This window comes from Theropithecus gelada, chromosome 2, assembly GCF_003255815.1.
Source record: "Theropithecus gelada isolate Dixy chromosome 2, Tgel_1.0, whole genome shotgun sequence".
NCBI lineage: Eukaryota > Metazoa > Chordata > Mammalia > Primates > Cercopithecidae > Theropithecus > Theropithecus gelada.
Genome location: NC_037669.1, coordinates 107107858 through 107125859, shown reverse-complemented (window position 1 = coordinate 107125859; position 18002 = coordinate 107107858). Strand labels below are relative to the sequence as shown.

The 18002-nt window shown below is 46.6% G+C and overlaps 1 protein-coding gene across 2 annotated transcripts in view; it reads right to left on the bottom strand.

The window, feature by feature from the left end:
• MCF2L2 (MCF.2 cell line derived transforming sequence-like 2) overlaps positions 1-9272 on the bottom strand; it is a 251075-nt gene extending 241803 nt beyond the window's left edge. Inside the window, exon 1 of one of the 2 annotated variants that reach the window (XM_025377532.1) lies at positions 9090-9272. Coding sequence is in view for 1 of the 2 variants with exons in the window: in XM_025377531.1 (XP_025233316.1) it covers positions 8382-8457 (76 nt within the window). In the remaining variant the exon portion in view is untranslated. Of the gene's footprint in view, positions 1-8381; positions 8750-9089 lie in introns of those variants that run through there. The other variant, XM_025377531.1, reaches the window with a different exon arrangement.
• Positions 9273-18002: the final 8730 nt, after the last annotated feature.

The following is an 18002-nucleotide window of genomic DNA, read 5'->3' as shown; positions in this document are numbered from 1 at the left end:
GTGGGCAGAGGTTGCGGTGAGCTGAAATCATGCCACTGCATACCAGCCTGGGCAACAGAATGAGACTCTGTCTCAGAAAAAAGAAAAAAAAAAAGAAAGAAAAAGAATGCTTTGCTGCTTAGAAATTTCTTCGGCCATATACCCTAAACTATCTCTCTCAAGTTCAAAGTTCCACAGATCTCTAGGGCAGGGGCAAAATGCCACCAGTTTCTTTGCTAAAGCATAGCATGACTGACCTTTACTCCAGTTCCCAAAAAGTTCCTCATCTCCATCTGAGACCACCTCAGCCTGGACTTCATTGTGCATATCATTATCAACAATTTTGTCAAAACCATTCAACAAGTCTCTAGGAAGTTTCAAACTTTCCCACATCTTCCTCTCTTCTTTGGAGTCCTCCAAATTGTTCCAACCTCTGCCTGTTACCCAGTTCCAATATCACTTCCACATTTTCAGGTTATCTTTACAGCAGCACCCCCACTCTTAGTACCAATTCTCTGTATTAGTCTGTTTTCACACTGCTATGAAGATACAACCTCACCAGGCGCAGTGGCTCATGCCTGTAATCCCAGCACTTTGGGAGGCCAAGGCGGGTGGATCACAAGGTCAGGAGTTCAAGACCAGCCTGACCAATATGGTGAAACTCTGTCTCTACTAAAATACAAAAATTAGCTGGGTGTTGTAGCGGGCACCTGTAATCCCAGCTAATTGGGAGGCTGAGGCAGAAGAATCACTTGAACCCCAGGAGGGGGAGGTTGCAGTGATCCTGGGCGACAGAGCAAGACTCCGTCTCAAAAAAAGAAAAAAGATACAACCTAAGATGGTGTAATTTATAAAGGAAAGAAGTTTAACTGACTCACAGTTCCACCTGGCTGGGGAAGCCTCAGGAGACTTATAATGATGACAGAAGGCAAAGGGGAAACAAGGCACGTCTTCACAAGGCAGCAGGAGAGAGAGTGCTCATGCAGGGGAAACTCCCACTTTTAAAACCATCAGACCCTGTGAGAGCTCCCTCACTGTCAAAAGAATAGCCTGGGGAAAACCACTCCTATTATCCAATCACCCCCCAAACAGGTCCCTCCCTTAACATGTGGGGATTACAATTCAAGGTGAGATTTGGGTACGGACACAGAGTCAAACTATATCAGATAGTTTTGCTGAATACAAGATTCTTGGTTGATAATTTTCTTTCTTTAGCACTCTGAATATGTCATACCACTGCTTTCTGGCATCTATCGTTTCTGATGAGAGTTGGTTGTTATCCTTATTAAAGTTTCTTTGTATGTGATGAGTCATTTTTCTCTTCTTTCAAAATTGTCTCATCCTTCAACTTCAGCATTTTTACAATAATGTGTTTGGGTGTGGATCTCTTTGCCTTCATCCTACTTGAACATCATTGAGCTTCTTTGACGTACAAGGTTTTTCATCAATCTGGGGAATTTTTTAAATCATTATTTCTTCTGATACTTTTTCTGCTCCTCCTCTAGCTCCTCTCTTTATATTTCATGTATATTGGTGCACTTAATAGTGTCTCACATTTTTCTAAGACTATTCATTTTTCTCTCTTCTTCAGATTGCATAATCTTTATCAGTCTATCTTCAGTTCCTTGAGTCTTTGTTCTTCCAGTTCCAATCCACTGTTAAGATTCTCTAGTAAATTTTTAATTTCAGTTATTTTAGTTTTTTATAGAGACAAGGTTTTACTATGTTGCTCTGGTTGGTCTTGAACTCCTGGCCTCAAGTGATCCTCCTGCCTGGGTCTGGGATTGCAGGTATAAGCCACCACACCTGACCTCTTTGAACATATTTATTGTGGCTGTATTGAAGTTCTTGCTAAATCTGACATCTGGGCTTTCTCACAGGCAGTTTCTGATGCCTGCTTTTTGTTTATTTAAGAGTCACACTTTCCTGTTTGTTTGAAGGTCTCATAAGTTTTGATTCAAAACTGGACATTTGAGGTAACATACTATAGCAACCACGAATACCAATTCCTCTTCTGCCCATCTCTGGGGCTTGTTTTTGTTTGTTTGCTTGTTTAGTGACATAGCTAGACTGTTTCAATGAAGTATATTTCCCTTGAAGTATAAAGACACTCATGTCCCTCCTCAGACAGTGTTGCTTTGGTTGTGCCCATCATCTGTGTGGGTTTAACAGAGTTGTACTGCCTGTCTCCCTTTCGGATCTCTCTGCTGTCTGCCTTTGTTGATATCATACTCAGCTGTTCAACTCCACCTACCTACTGTTTGCTCTGTGGTTTTCAACAATGCCCTGGGGCATACAATTGCTCCAGTCTTATTCAATTAAATTCAGGCAAAGATATTTTTTAAGGCCAATCTTTAGGTTCCTTATAATTCTAGTAAGGTTCTTCTTAGCTGCCTCTTTCCCTGGTTCAGAGTCTCTGATAAACAAGCTGGCCTATAGTTTAGCTTGTTGCTCTCACAAAGCTACCAGGCTCCTCTTAATTTCTTGCTCTCAAAATCTCCATTGTATTCAAGAATGCCTTTAGACTTGAGCTTTCCCATACTCTGTTTTATTATTTTGGGGAGAGCTTCAAACCTTCTATTCTTCTAGACTGTCTCTACTTCTAGGCAAAATCTCGGCCAAGGTAGTAGACTGGTCTTGGTTTGCCTCTCTCAATGTTGAACCTCCATTTTATGAGGGAGCTGGGGCAAAAGCAACCAGGTCTCCGTATTCTCAGCCTTCTGCACCTGGGATAAAGCTTCTGTCCCATGAATGGGGGCTAGGTGGAATGAAGTAGACCCTGACCTGTCAGCTGGAGGCTCTCCAGGAACTTGGCCTCAGTAACTTGGAGTTAGAGAAGAGAAATGCTGGACACCTGCCCCTCCTGGCAAGGGACTATATCCCTTCACTGAAAGCTGAGGAGAGAGGAGCTGGGAGGGATGAGAAGAGAGCAGGTCATGCTCAGGTACCATAGACACTCACTATTCTCACCAAGATTTAGTAGATTTTCTTGAATAAATGCATTTTTTTTCATTTGCTGCATGCCCTTCAAACAACTTCCAGAGGCTTTAGAAGGTTGGCTTTTAAAATAATTTTCACCAAGTACGGTTGCTTCACTGAGGAATTGTGACTCTTCGCACTGGCATTTCTGGAAATGGAATTCCAACTCCACAACTGTTTCTTTTTAAATGTAACAAAATGTTAAGGTCAAGAGAGCTTTTGTAGACATTTAAACATTTCTTAAATTTTATTTTGCACTTTTAAATTTGTCGATCAATTTTTTTTAGGGTTCAAACATTTTTAGTAGGCCTTGAAGAGTCTGTGAACACTAGGCACAGTGTCTACAGAGCCCAGTCGAAAAAGAGCCCAAGTGTAGCCAGATGGGGGAACATGTCCAGCCATCCCCACTGGGCACATTCCCACCTAAGTAGCAGATACCCTACTCTAATCAGACTCTTCTTTCAGTACTAACAGCTGAGGCATGGACCCTACACATTTCAGCTGCTAACAACATTGTTTAATAATGAGCCATGGGCTGAATTCCTCAGTTTAGTATTCTTCTGGCTGCATGTTATCAATGCTGACTGTGTCCCAGAAGTAGCAACCTGGGTTACAGATCAGTTTCCTAGAGCCTCTGTCACCAAAAGAGCCACCAATCCGATCTCCAATTATATAAGGAATGTTTCAAAAGATATTCTTTTCTGCTTCACAGGTAATTGGATGTAGCCAAACGTATGAAGTCATTTTAGAACAATGATAAGATCAAAATGTAAAATAATCACTTCTAATATGAGGTAGCAAGGTGGAAAGTGAGCCAGGATGGAAATGCAAAACCTCTATGGGGGGGTTACTGACACGGACCATTTTAAAAATTTTATTTATTTATTTATTTATTTTGAGACGGAATCTTGCTCTGTCACCTAGGCTGGAGTGCAATGGCACGATCTCGGCTCACTGCAACCTCCGTCTCCCGGGTTCAAGCGATTCTCCTGCTTCAGCCTCCCAAGAAGCTGGGATTACAGGCATGCATCACCATGCCTGGCTAATTTTGTATTTTTATTAGAGACAGGGTTTCTCCATGTTGGTCAGCCTGAACTCCCGACCTCAGGTGATCTGCCTGCCTCAGCCTTCCAAAGTGCTGGGATTACAGGTGTGAGCCACCGTGCCCGGCGACATGGCCATCTTGATAACTATGGGTTTCTAGCGATTGGAAGCCCCCGTGTGAGCCATATGTGCCCTGTCTATCAAAATCCTAGAGCAATTTCAGATGCATTCATAGATAGTCCATGTTACTTTGACAGCACCTCCACATATAAACAGCAGTACAGCAAAAGTTGCAGATATTTCAACAGCTGAAAGGGACAGGATGGGGAAAATCAACCAACACTTTTCTGACACTGGAATTCTGTAAACCAATGTGACTCTACGGTCCAGAATCAAGGGGAAAGGATGGTCCTACATTTGTCCTGCATGGATAAAAACACATCTAGACATGTGTTCACATGTGAACTACATATTTTATAAGAGTTCCTGACAAATGGACAAAATCCAAAGAAGGAGGACGCTAGAGTGAAGCACACCACATGAGGAACACACAAAGGGCTTCACATTTCCTTTCAAATGGGGGTTTGGAAACAAAATAGTTATCTTCAAATATTTTATAGCTGTCCTTAAAAGTGTAAAAACTGCCTGGTACTCCAGCTCCATTCCAAAACACAATCATTCATTCATCTATTCAGCAAACATTTATTCTGCATCTCCTCAGAGTGAGGCCCTGTGTTAAGTGGCTATCTAGGGGTACATAAGACTCTTCGTAAGTAATGAAGAGTCTAGAAGCAGAGAGGGTTAAACAAGCATGCGAATAACCCAGTAACCATAATACAGGGGAGAGTATGATAGGCATCATGTGAGCAGAACAAAGCTTACTTTGGAATTCAGAGTCAGGAGTCATCATGTCCCACTAGCAAAATCAGAAACGACACCATGAAGGAGATGGCATTGCACTGGGTTTCAAAGATGTGTACTATTTCTGTGAGGAGAAATATACTAAAGACTTATTCCAGGTTGGGGGTAAAAGTGCAAATACTTAGAGGTGAGAAAAGGGCTGGAAAACATAATGGGACAGAGCCAAAGAACTGATGAGTTCAAGTTGACCAACCACAGGTGTAGAAATCTCAAGTATTAGGAGACAAAGCTAGAACTTTATAGGCCCAACAGTGAAGAGCTTGTATCTTAGGCTGCAGAGAATGACTAGGTGCAGGTATTATTAAAAGCTTTGTAATATAGAGTGTCGTGTTTGTTTGACTCCTAGCATAGATCAGAGGCAGACACAGAGAGACAGGAGGTTTGCACAATGGCTAGGTAGAAGGAAATTAAGTCCTGAGGCAGGATTGAGGCAGGTAGCAGTGGGGATGGACATGAGGGAAAAAAGCTGTGAGGTATTTCAGAAACTGAATCAACAGCAGCCAAGACACTTCTGGAAATATGGGAGTGGGTGAGGAGGGATAACTCAATTATCAAGTCTAAGGGACGTAGAAAGAGCAGAAACCCCTGCTGGAGGAGAAACTGACTCAGGGTCAGAGCAGGCTGAGTGAATACGGAAGACAGTGTGGCTACCCTGGAAAGTGGCTAGGATAGGACCAGGAGAATGTTCTAACCCAAAGCCTTGCTCTAAGCACCTCTCAAACCTTCCCCAACTCATGATCACCTCCTCAGAAGCTACTTGATAAGGAAATACCTGAAAAGAACAGGCAAGGATAGAGCCAACCCATCCTTGAGAAGCGCCACTGGCTACCCAAGGCGACCCTCTGTGAAGGCAGAGGCTGTTGCAGGATTAGAGAAACGCCCCCCTCCACCTTGAGGTCCCCCAACAGGTGATATAAAGAGCAACCTTCCGGCCCTGAGTCTGCCACTCACTCCCCCTGAAACCTTAAAAGATGATCTTCTCTCACTTTGGGAGGCTGAGGTGGGCGGATCACTCGCAGTCAGGAGTTCGAGACCAAACCTGACCAACATGGAGAAACCCCATCTCTACTAAAAATACAAAAAAATTAGCTGGGCATGGTAGCACATGCCTGTAATCCCAGCTACTCAGGAGGCTGAGCTGGAGAATCACTTGAACCCAGGAGGCAGAGGTTGGGGTGAGCCGATATCATGCCATTGCACTCCAGCCTGGGCAACAAGAGTGAAACTCCATCTCAAAAAAAAAAAAAAGGCCGGGCGCGGTGGCTCAAGCCTGTAATCCCAGCACTTTGGGAGGCCGAGGCGGGCGGATCACGAGGTCAGGAGATCGAGAGCATCCTGGCTAACATGGTGAAACCCCGTCTCTACTAAAAATACAAAAAACTAGCCGGGCGTGGTGGCGGGCGCCTGTAGTCCCAGCTACTCGGAGGCTGAGGCAGGAGAATGGCCTGAACCTGGGAGGCGGAGCTTGCAGTGAGCCGAGATCGCGCCACTGCACTCCAGCCTGGGTGACACAGCGCGAGACTCCGTCTCAAAAAAAAAAAAAAAAAAAAAAAAAAAAGATACTCTCTGAGTCAATTCCTTCATTTGTAAGATAGGGGTAGTAATGAGTACCCCACCCATTTCACAGGTTTTATTAGATTAAGTATGAGGAGACAGAATCTTGCAAAGCACACAAAAGCCAAGGGTCATTAGAAGTTGAGAGCAGAAACTACAACAAATTCCTATGTGTATCTTGTATGGAGCTGTCTATGGAAGGAGGGAGGGAGCAAGGTAGGCAAGAAAATACCATAGCCTGGGGGCCACAGGCAGCTAAGTGTTAGTCAAGGAATACTGCCTGCCAGATTTCAAGAACAGCCTGCTCCAGAGAAATAGGAGGGACAGTTAAAATCAACCAGGTCAACCCTCTTGTTTAACAGATGGGAGGCTTCGCCCTGAGACAGGCCCAGTAACCTACCAAAGATCTCTAGTGGCATGACAGAGGGACCAGGGATATGTCCAATAATTGGAATGTCTGTATAATCACAGTGTACACAGTATTTCTACCCACATTATCTTATCTTCACAAATAGCCTTTGAGCTGAGTGGGAGAGTATTATTAAAATTCCTGTTTTTCAACCTGAGGTTAAATGACTTGTCCAGGGAAGGATTCAAATCCAGACAGTCATACCCCCAGCCCACTGCTCTTTCTCTATACCACAACTTCATGCCTGCACTGGGTTTTAGCACAATCATTTCAGCTTTCATCATATTTCAGATTCCAAATTCTGTTTCATTACAAGTTCTTTTTCCTCTTATTTCACACTGCCTTCAGCAATATTTCACTTCAACCTTACCTGGTAGGATCCTACTGATCTCTTGTCTTAAAAGTTCAGTGCCCACATTTGGCACCAGAAACTCTTTTCTAAACCTGAATTATGAAAACTGGGCCTTCCCATATAAATCATCTTTACAAAGTCTGTCCTCACAAGTGTATCATTTGAGATGTGCGTGATTATTACAGCAAACACATTGGACTAATTGAGGCAATATTTAACATGCAAGTACCAAGAAAGCAGCTTTCACAAATGTGTGGAAAACGAAGGCAAATAGTTCCTGGCTTTATCAATAAAAGCTGATTTGCATTCATGGGAGGACCTCCAAGTGCAGTCAGCAACAGAAAATGATCCCGATAATTCCAGTAGCCCACATCCAAAGGTTCTGAACCTGAATGTGTGTCTTTATTGAGGGAGGTCCAGGGAAGACCTAGGGGAAGAAAGTGCTGAGATAAAACTGGGAACTGTCTCAATGTCCTCTTTCCCTTAGTCTGTGGGGCCTGACGTTCCATCACGAACCTTATTTCAGGAGTAAGCAATGAATGTTTTGCTCCTCTTTTCAACTCAGGGAAGAGGATTAATATTGCTCAGTCTCCTTGGCTTGCAGAGGTTTCTCGTGGGGATCATCAGGGGTGTGCTGACGCCTCCAGGCAGCACAGTAACAGGCCTAGGGGCCGGGCTGCGCAGGGGCGCTCCCATCTAACCTGCCTCTCCCTGCACTTTCTTATAAACAAGCCTTCAGTGGCGTGGCAGTCATTTCTGCTGAAAAATACTGGCATTCGTTCCTCTTATGCCCTCTCCTTCCTCACTATCCCCAGAACCAGAACATAACTTCCCACCCACCCCACTCCCGTCAGAAGCAGCTAACGGATGGTAACAGCTCAGCAGCCCTCGGTTTGGAGCTCAACGGACATGGCAACCACCTGGTGAAGGCACCAGCCTCGGCCCCCCGACCCCCACCAGCGGCGCGCCCCAGGGATGCCCCCGGCTGGGCACCGCAGGCAGGACCCAGAGCAGCGAGGCCCAGACGCCGGGCAAGCCCCCAGGGAGCGCGCTGCCCCGGGTGAGGCCGGGAGTCAGACTAAGCCCAGAGACCATCCCCACCCGCCATTAATAAAACGCAGGAAAAATTAAAGCTTTGTTTACCGACATGAGTGATCACTGTGGCCAGTCGCCGGGTGAGCTCCTGGGGGGGCATCTCTTCTTTTAAGCAAGACAGCATTTCACTGAAAAACCACTCCGTATAAATAAAGCCAAACAAAACTGTTTCTACCGCTGCTGTGGATGATTTTTTAAAGGCATCTCCTCCCGAGGATGCTCTGCCCTCGCCCTCTTCCTGGCTCTCCAGTCAAGGATCGAGAGTCCCTCGCAGCCGCTGCCAGCTCTCCCTCGCCACGCCTCGCGGGGGCTCCTGTGACAGACCAAGTCTGGCGCTTTCCCAGCGTCGCAGCTGGACCGAGAGGGGAGCGGCCGCTCTGCAAAAGGAAGCAAGTTGCCAGTCTCGCCGAAACCGCGTCCCGGCTCCTCCGGCTGGGCGAGGGCAAGGGCTTCCAGAATCGCGGTCCCGGCCGCCGGGTTTCCGGCGCCGCCTCCAGGGACTGTGAGGTGAGGGATGCTTCGCCGGGTGCAGGGGAGGCGGCAGGTGGCTGCGGCTCCTCTGCGCCGCCCGCCCCACGCCCCACTCCCCACTCCCCGGAGCCCACCTCTTCCCGCCCGCAGGTGGCGCCCGGGGCTCTCGGGGAGGCGCGCACGCGCCCAAGCGCCGCTTGTTTGGGGGTCGGGAACGCTGCGCCCCTTTCCCTGCTGGGAGCCCGCGCTCCAGCCCCTGGTGTGGGGGCGACTCACGGTCCCTACTCGGAACCGTGGGGCAGGGAGACAGCGACTGAGGCGCTCCAGCCGCACCGGGGTCGGGATCACCAGACGCGCGCCGGCTTGGTCTCCGCCCCTCCTTCTTCCCGGCGCGGTGTCTGCGGAGGAGCAGCGGAGAGAAGGGGGCTGACCCGAAGGGATGCCGCCATCCGGCAGGACCCGGAGCGGGAGGCTGGGTGAGGCGCCGCTGCTTGCCCCACCTTCTGACCCGTGGGGCGGCTGGCGTGTGTTTTCCCCCCTTGAGGTTGTTCCACGCAGTTCTTGGCCTCCGCTGGCCACACCTGCACTGGAAGCCCAGCGCCTGGGCTGCGCTCCAACATGACTGGGCACGCATGGGCGCGCTCACCCCCTGTGTGGGCTTTTTCCTTGGTGCAGCTGCGCCCTTGCCACTGCTCCGTCTGTCACCAGTCAGGCGCGCCAGTGCTACGTTCTGGAGAGGCTGTGGCACATCTTCCATGCCGGTCCTCCTCCCCATCAGCCCATTATCCCGTGGTTTCCCTAGTTGGGCCCAGACACTTTCTGACTGGCAGCAAAAGACTAACCCCTGTTCAGCAGAGCGCCATGGGAAACACCTGAGCAAATGCGAATTCGGTCAGGTTGTCCCCCAATCCTTTCTACAGCGGGAGCGGCTGAATACTCAGCCGGTGGCGTGGCGGGACCACCCATGCGGATGTTCTCAGCCATCTCTTTCCTCTTCGATATGTAAAAAGCCGAGCCGCAAACACCCTGGATCCAAATTCTAGGAGTAGTCCCCCATCCCAGGGGGCGGAGGGTATTTTTAATGCTTTCTCTAGCAATTGTGGGCTGTAGTTGAGAAGCGACGTTAGTTCACCTGTGTCATGAGATTTGGAGAGAGGAGGTTCTTCCCGCTGTGAAGTTTGGCACTTTGCACGCTGCCTGCAAAACAGAGCAAGGATTTTCTTTTTCTTTTTCTTTCTTTTTTTTTTTTTTTTTTCGTTTTTAGAGATGGAGTTTCACCATGTTGCCCAGGCTGGTCTCAAACTCCTGGGCTCGAGTGATCATGCCCGGCCACAGAGCAACCATTTTCACAACCACCTTTTGCAAGAGATTTAAAAAAGTGTTAAAAGTCCGGGCATAGTGGCCCACGCCTGTAATCCCAGCACTTTGGGAGGCCGAGGCGAGCAGATCACAAGGTCAGGCGTTCAAGACCAGCCTGGCCGACATAGCGAAACCTGGTCTCTACTGAAAATACAAAAATTAGCTGGGTATGGTGTCACGCGCCTGTAATCCCAGCTACTGGGGAGGCTGCGGCAGGAAAATTGCTTGTACCTGGAAGGTGGAGGTTGCAGTGAGCCAAGACCGTGCCATTGCACTCCAGCCTGGGCAACAGAATGAGACTCCATCTTAAAAAAAAAAAAAAAAAAGTTAAAGATCCACAGGAGGGGAGGCAGCTTTTGAATTATGTTTCCACGGTGGTTTCTGGCTATTCAGGGGTCACAAGTGTTTTCAAGGAACCAAATGAGATGTTTCCTACTGATAGTAGTCAGAACCCTGGTGCCCAGTCAGAGCCAATTGTGAGTTTTGGTCAGCAGAAACCAATGCTTTGTAAAGAACACAATGATGTAGGGTATGTTGGACTGGGAGCGTCAGAGCCACTTTGAAGATCCAGTAACCTCAACTTCCCAGCTTAGGCCGGGTCCTTATGGGTGAGAATCATGAAAAGGAAGAAGAGAAGGAATGGAGGAGAGGAAAAGGAGGGAGGAGAAGCTTATGATTAAGAATGAGAAGAAAAAGAAAAGAGATAGAAAGGAAATAAATCACACTCAGAGTGCTGCCCACATCTTTGGTACTTTCACAGTCCTCAAAGGTTTCCATGGAGATAAATGAGCTCCAGTTATGGTGAGATGTAGCAGGCAGCACCTATTCTCAGAAACTAATTCTGCTCTTGTCTCTGACACTTGCTCTCTCAGGGCCTTCACTGCTTCCGCTGGGCAGTAAGGAAGTGGCTCTGTGATCTCCAAGTTCCCTTTTCCAGCTCTGAAATCCTATAACTGGAATTAAGAAGAAATGATCGGCCGGCTGCGTTGTCTCACACCTGTAATCCCAGCACTTTGGAAGGCTGAGGTGGGTGGATTACCTGAGATTAGGAGTTCGAAACCAGCCTGGCCAACATGGTGAAACCCCATCTCTACTAAAAATAACAAAAATCAACCGGGTGCATTGGTGGGCACCTGTAATCCCAGCTACTTGGGAGGCTGAGGCAGGAGAATCGCTTGAACCTGGGAGGCGGAGGTTGCAGTGAACTGAGATAGTGCCACTGCACTATAGCCCAGGTGACAGTGTGAGATTCCATCTCAAAGAAAAGAAGAGGAAGAGGAAGAAGGAAGAAGAAAGAAGAAGAAGAAGAAGAAGAAGAAGAGGAAGAGGAAGAGGAAGGAAGAAGAAGAAGAAGAAGAAGGAAGAAGAAGGAAGAAGAAGAAGAAGAAGGAAGAAGAAGAAGAAGAAGAAGAAGAAGAAGAAGAAGAAGAAGAAGAAGAAGAAAGAAGAAGAAGAAAGAAGAAGGAGAAGGAGAAGGAGAAGAAGGAGAAGAAGAAGAAGGAGGAAGAGGAGGAGGAGGAAGAGGAAGAGGAAGAAGAAGGAGAAGAAGGAGAAGAAGGAGAAGAAGAAGAAGAAGAAGAAGAGGAAGAGGAAGAAGAAGAAGAAGAAGGAGAAGAAGGAGAAATAATGACCATATAGTGTTCAATATCTCATACCTCCTTGTTCTTCCAGGAAAATGGTCATTGTCTCCATTGTTCTCATGAACATTGACATCCTTTCTGTCTTATTTCTTCCCACCCTCCCACCTTCCCTGCCTGTTTTTCTCCTTCCTAATTATGATCTCTTATATTATAACTCCTTGTGTTCATTAATGAGGACAAAGCCCTCATGAACTAATCACCTCCTGAAGGTCTTCTTTCTCAGTGCTGTTGCATTGAGGATCGAGTTTCCAACGCATGAACTTTGGAGAACACATTGAAACCACAGCACAAAGAGGCATCTCATCACCCATGCGATGCCTTCCACCATGTTATGATGCGGCATGAAGGCTTTCACCAGATACAGCCCCTCGATCTTAGACTTCCCAGCCTCCAAAACCATAAGCCAAAGCAATTTCTGTTCATTTTAAATTGCCCAGTCCTTGGTTTTCTGTTACGGCAGCACAAAACAGACTAAGACATCTTGGCTGGCAAAATCAGAGAAACAAGCTAGAAAAGCCTGCTTCCTTCTCCAGTGAACCAATTAACAATCACTCACATCTACTGAACATCTGCTATGGTTGTGATAGGCAGTGTCAGGTACAACTACCACCACCATATAGCAAGTGACTGTTCTGTGTCTAGTATGATGTTAGACATTTTGCAAACACCTTTGAGGCCTCGCAACAGCACTCTAAAGGCTTTAGCCTCATTTTGCAGATGCCATTGTAAAGGACCAAACTGTGTAGTCAAAACCTAGACCATTCTCTCCCTTCAGTAAAGACCTGCTCAAGCTGGTCAGACACGGTGGCCCACACCTGTAATCCCAGCACTTTGGGAGGCTGAGGTGGGAGGATCACCTGAGGTCAGGAGTTCGAGACCAGCCTGACCAACATGGAGAAACCCTGTCTCTACTAAAAATACAAAATTACCCGACTGTGGTGGCGCATGCCTGTAATTCTAGCTACTCAGAAGGCTGAGGCAGGACAATCATTTGGACCCAGGAAGCAGAGGTTGCGGTGAGCTGAGATGACGCCATTGCACTCCAGCCTGGGCAACAAGAGTGAAACTCCATCTCAAAAAATAATAATAATAATTGCTCAAGCTCCAAGTCCCTGTAGATTGCACCTCCCTATGGGTGAACTGTCAGTGCAACTTCTGGCAAAGGAAAGACAGACAAAGGACCTACCTTGGAGAGCAGTGGCTGGCACTACAGCCTCCTCAGCTCCTGGTGCTACAGGTGAGGGTGGACATTCCTGGGGTACCAAGGAGGCCACCAGTTTCATCTACATCTGTGGTTCCCAAACTTTAGCAGCATCACCTGGGAATAGAAGTAATTTTTATAAAAACACAAATTTCTGGGCCCTACCTCCAGGATTCTGGTTTAGTAGTCTGGATTGGTACCCAAGAATCTGCATTTCTAACAAGTCCCCAGGAAAACTGACGGTACTAGTCCTGGGATTACCCTTTGAGCACCACTGGCCTGGATGAGAGCTCTTTAAACTTCTTAGATTGCACATCTTAGTATGATTGTGCCATTAGAAAGAGATTTGGTCTTTGCCCCAAGGTCCTGGCATAGAGCTCCTAAGCCTCTTGGAATTTCATGAATAGTAGTGTGATAGGAGTGTCTTTTGTTCTAATGAAGAGACTCTTAGCAGACCCCTAGATAGCTTCAGAACACAGACTGTTCACCAGAAAGACCAAGCCTTGGTTAGAAGGGTGAAACTCTCAGCCTTATCCCTCAACCTCTAGGAAGGGGGAAAATGCTGCAGATTGAGTTAACGACCAACCAATGATTTAATCAATCGTGCTTACAGAGCAGAGCCTCCATAAAAATCCCCAAATGAAGCTGGGCATGGTGGCTCACGCCTATAAATCACAGCAATTTGGAAAGCCAAGGAAGGCAGATTGCTTGAGCTCAGGAATTCGAGACCAGCCTGGGCAACATGATGAAACCCAATCTTTACAAAAAAATCAAAAAATTAGCCAGGCATGGTGGCACATGCCTGTGGTTCCAACTACTTGGAGGGCTGAGGAGGGAGAATCCCTTGAGCCCAGGAGGCTGAGGCTGCAGTGATCCAAGATCACATCACTGCCCTACAGCCTGTGTGACAAAATGAGACTGTCTCCAAAAAAAAAAAAATCTCTAAATGATTGTGTCAGAGCTTCTGGATTGGTGGACACATCAAGTGCTGGGAGGATGGTACACCTGGAGAGGGCATGGAAGCTTTGCAGACCACCACCTCCCATACTTTGCCCTATGCACCTCTTCCGCTTGGCTTTTCCTGAGTTGTATCCCTTACAGTAAACTGGTAACAATAAGGAAAGCACTTCCCTGAGTTCTGTGAGTCATTCTAGCAAACTATCAAACCTCAGGAGGAAGTCAGGGGAACTCTCAATTTATAGCCAACCAGAAGTATGGAAGGCTGGGGATTTGTAATTGGTGTCTGAATTGAGGGGCAGTCTTATGGGACTGTGCTCTTAACCTGTGGTGTCTATTCTAACGCCAGATAGTTAAAATCAGATTTGAATTGAATTGCTGGACACCCAGTTTGTGCCAGAGAATGAAAAGTGGCATTGGAAAAGATCCCACTTACTCCACAGCTGATTGAATAGACGAACCTAAGAAGTGACATGACACCGGGCACAGTGGCTCACACCTGTAATCACAGCATTTTGGGAGGCCGAGTTGGGCGGATCACCTGAGATCAGGAGTTCAAGACCAGCCTGACCAACATGGAGAAACCCTGACTCTACTAAAAATACAAAATTAGCCAGGCATGGTGGCGCATGCCTGTAATCCCAGCTACTTGGGAGGTTGAGGCAGGAGAATCGCTTGAACCTGAGAGGCAGAGGTTGCGATGAGCCGAGATAGCACCTTTGCACTCTAGCCTGGACAACAAGAGCAAAACTCCGTCTTGAAAAAAAGAAAAAAGAAGAAGAAGTGACATGTTACTTGAGCTCACACCATCCTAACAGTCATTCCACTGCCATCTTTTTGTTTTCTGAAATCAACCTGCCACCCTGGCATAGGGGTGTATGTGTGCATGCATGTGCATACATGGGGGGGTGGGGCAGCACGTCTACCTCTACCTCTACGCTGCCACTGTCTCTTCCCATGTGTTTCCCTGTGTGGTTTTGTCTCATCCCACAAGTGACTGAATTACAACACACATTTTGTGTGTGTAAATGCTGAGGACATTTTGCCCCTAAATTCTTAGGAGTCTTATTTGCCAGTAGAAGTATCCTCCTCAGTGCCATCTGAGGGATTAACCCTGCATTCCCAGAGGAAACTGTGATGGCATCCCCTGGGTCAGTTGCCTTTGCAAAACAACGCTGATTCTCTTAGGATCCACCCATACCCACCCTTCTTTGCTTCTAGACCTATAACTAGACTCAAGTCCCAGCAGGCCCCCTGTAACTCACCCAGCAGGCGAGTTACAAAGTATGCCCCATGCAGGGGTATATTACAAAAGAATTACTTGAGTTTTCTAATTTATACAGACAGAAATCTGGGGAACATATGTGGAAATGAATATTAAGGGCATGAGATATTGACATAAAGAACATAAAGCTGGATCAGGCTGAATTTATTGATATGGACCCACAAAGCAGAGATTCTGCCTTTAACAATGCAGCTTAGAGTTAGAAGGGATTCTAACAGTCTATTTGGTTAGTTGACTGATGCATGGACAGAAAGGTGGCTCATGCATTCAACATATGTTTATATGTTGAAATCCTAATTCCAAAGTGAGTTATGAATCCCTGACCTGCCTTGGTTTCATGTAGAGGAAGGGATTCAAAGGCTTAGGGAGATTGGATTGTTAGAGCAGATTCGTCATTTAAGACCTACTCACCCACCTTGGCAGGGTACATACCCTTTTCATCACAACCGTGAGAAATGTCTGAGGGGAGCCCTGGCATTCTTAGAGCTCTGTGATCTTTCTTTGCTGTGGGCCAGGCCTTACAGTGGGAACTACAGTCACTGAATTGGGAAACTTCAATGTAATAGGAGTAATTGGATCTCAGGGTGGCAGGGACTAAGTGGCAGCACTCAATCATCAAAGGTGAGGTGAATGTGATTACCACAAGGGACAGCAAAGTCAAAGCAGGAACTGAAATAGTCTTGACTCTTGCAGACCTCAGCATTTGCTGGTTGATCATGATCTTTCCAAAAGTGGAATAGACAGGAGGCCTACTAAATTCTTATTTGATTTGTATCAGCAGAAAGGTTTCTAGGTCAAGTGAACAAAAGTCTAACTTGAATCATAAAATGGAGAGTCACAACCCCTCATTCAATTCCAGGATTTGAGCCAGTTTACAGTCCCAGAACCCCTTGAATTAAGATAAAATTGAGTGCCCTTTTGGAAAGAACCCCATATCAACCAAAAATTTTTGTACTGTTAATCTTTCTCCCAGCCTTCCCCAAAGGATGTGTGGCATTTTACTCAGGTAGCTGTACATTAGGGAACAGGAAATAATAAGACTTTGGGGGATTATAGGACTCTGAACTGACACTAATCCCAGGACACCAAAAACATCACTGTGGCCCACTAGTCAGAATAGGGGCTAATGGAGATCGGGTAATCACTGAAGTTTGCTATAGTCTGAATGTTTGTGTCATATGTTGAAATCATAACCCCCAAAGTGATAGTATTAGGAGGTGGAGGCTTTGGGGTATGATTAGTTCATAATGGTAGAACCCTCATGAATGGGATTAGTGCCTTTATAAAAGAGGCCTGAGGGGAGCATGGTTTCCCCCTCTGCCACATGAGGACACAGCGAGAAGTTGGCATTTTGCAACCTGGAAGAGGGCCTTTGCCAAAACCTGGCCGTGCTGGCACCCTGATCTTGTACTTCCCAGCCTCCAGAAGTGTAAGAATAAATTTCTGTTGTTTATAAGCCACCAAGTCTAAGGTATCTTGTTACAGCAGCCCAAATAGACTAAGAGTTTTAACTCAAGTATGTCCTACAGCAGGCCCAGTGGGGCCTCTGACCCCATCCTGTGGTTACTTCCCCAGTTCCAGAATGTATAATTGGAATAGATACACTCAGCAGCTGGCAGAATCCTCATATATGTTTCCTAACCTGTGGAGTGAAGGCCGTTATGGTGGAAAGGTCAGGTGGAAGCCACTGGAATTGCTTCTACTTAGGGAAATAGAAGTAATATTGCATCCCTGGAGGAATGCAGTAATATTGCATCCAAAAGTAATATTACATCCCTGGAGGAATGCAGTATTCCTGCAGAGCTTGGAGCCACCATTAAGAACTTGAAAGATGCAGGGGTGGTGTTTCCCACCATATCCCCCATCAACTTGCCTATCTGGTCTGTGCAGAAGACAGATGGATCTTAGAGAATGACAGTGGATTATCAGAAGCTTAACCAGATTATGATTCCAATTGCAGCTGCTGCCAAGACCAGCTCGGCTGGGGAGACCCTAACCCAGTGGCACTAGAGGAATTAAAGACACAGACACAGAAATATAGAGATGTGAAGTGGGAAATCAGGAGTCTCACAGCCTTCAGAGCTGACAGCCCCAAAGAGAGATTTACCCACATATTTATTAACAGCAAACCAGTCATTAGCATTGTTTCTATAGATATTCAATTAACTAAAAGATTCCCTTATGGGAAACAAAGGGATGGGCCAAATTAGAGGAATAGATTGGGCTAGTTAACTGCAGCAGGAACACGTCCTTAAGGCAGACATCGCTCATGCTATTGTTTGTGGCTTAAGAATGCCTTTAAGCAGTTTTCTGCCCTGGGTGGGCCAGGTGTTCCTTGCCCTCATTCCCATAAACCCACAACCTTCCGGTGCAGGCGTTAGGGCCATTATGAACATATTACAGTGCTGCAGAGATTTTGTTTATGGCCAGTCTTGGGGCCAGTTTATGACCAGATTTGGGGGGACTTGCTCCCAACATGTCCCCCTTTTCTGATTTGCAAAGAGATAAAAGCAAGGGCAGCTTTGCATGGTGAGCTACTTCTCACAGGAGTTGGGATCCGCATCTGCAGACGATACAAAGACAAACAACATAGATTAAAAGCACAGTCATCATTGAAATCACAGAGTTTCCAAGTGTTTTTATTCATTTTAATGGGTTACTAGCTGCTAATTTGTCTGCAGTTCCTTTAAGCACTCCAGTTCCTGGTATTAAGGTCAGGTGTGCCTGGGATGCTTTAAATATTTGTTCTTTTAATT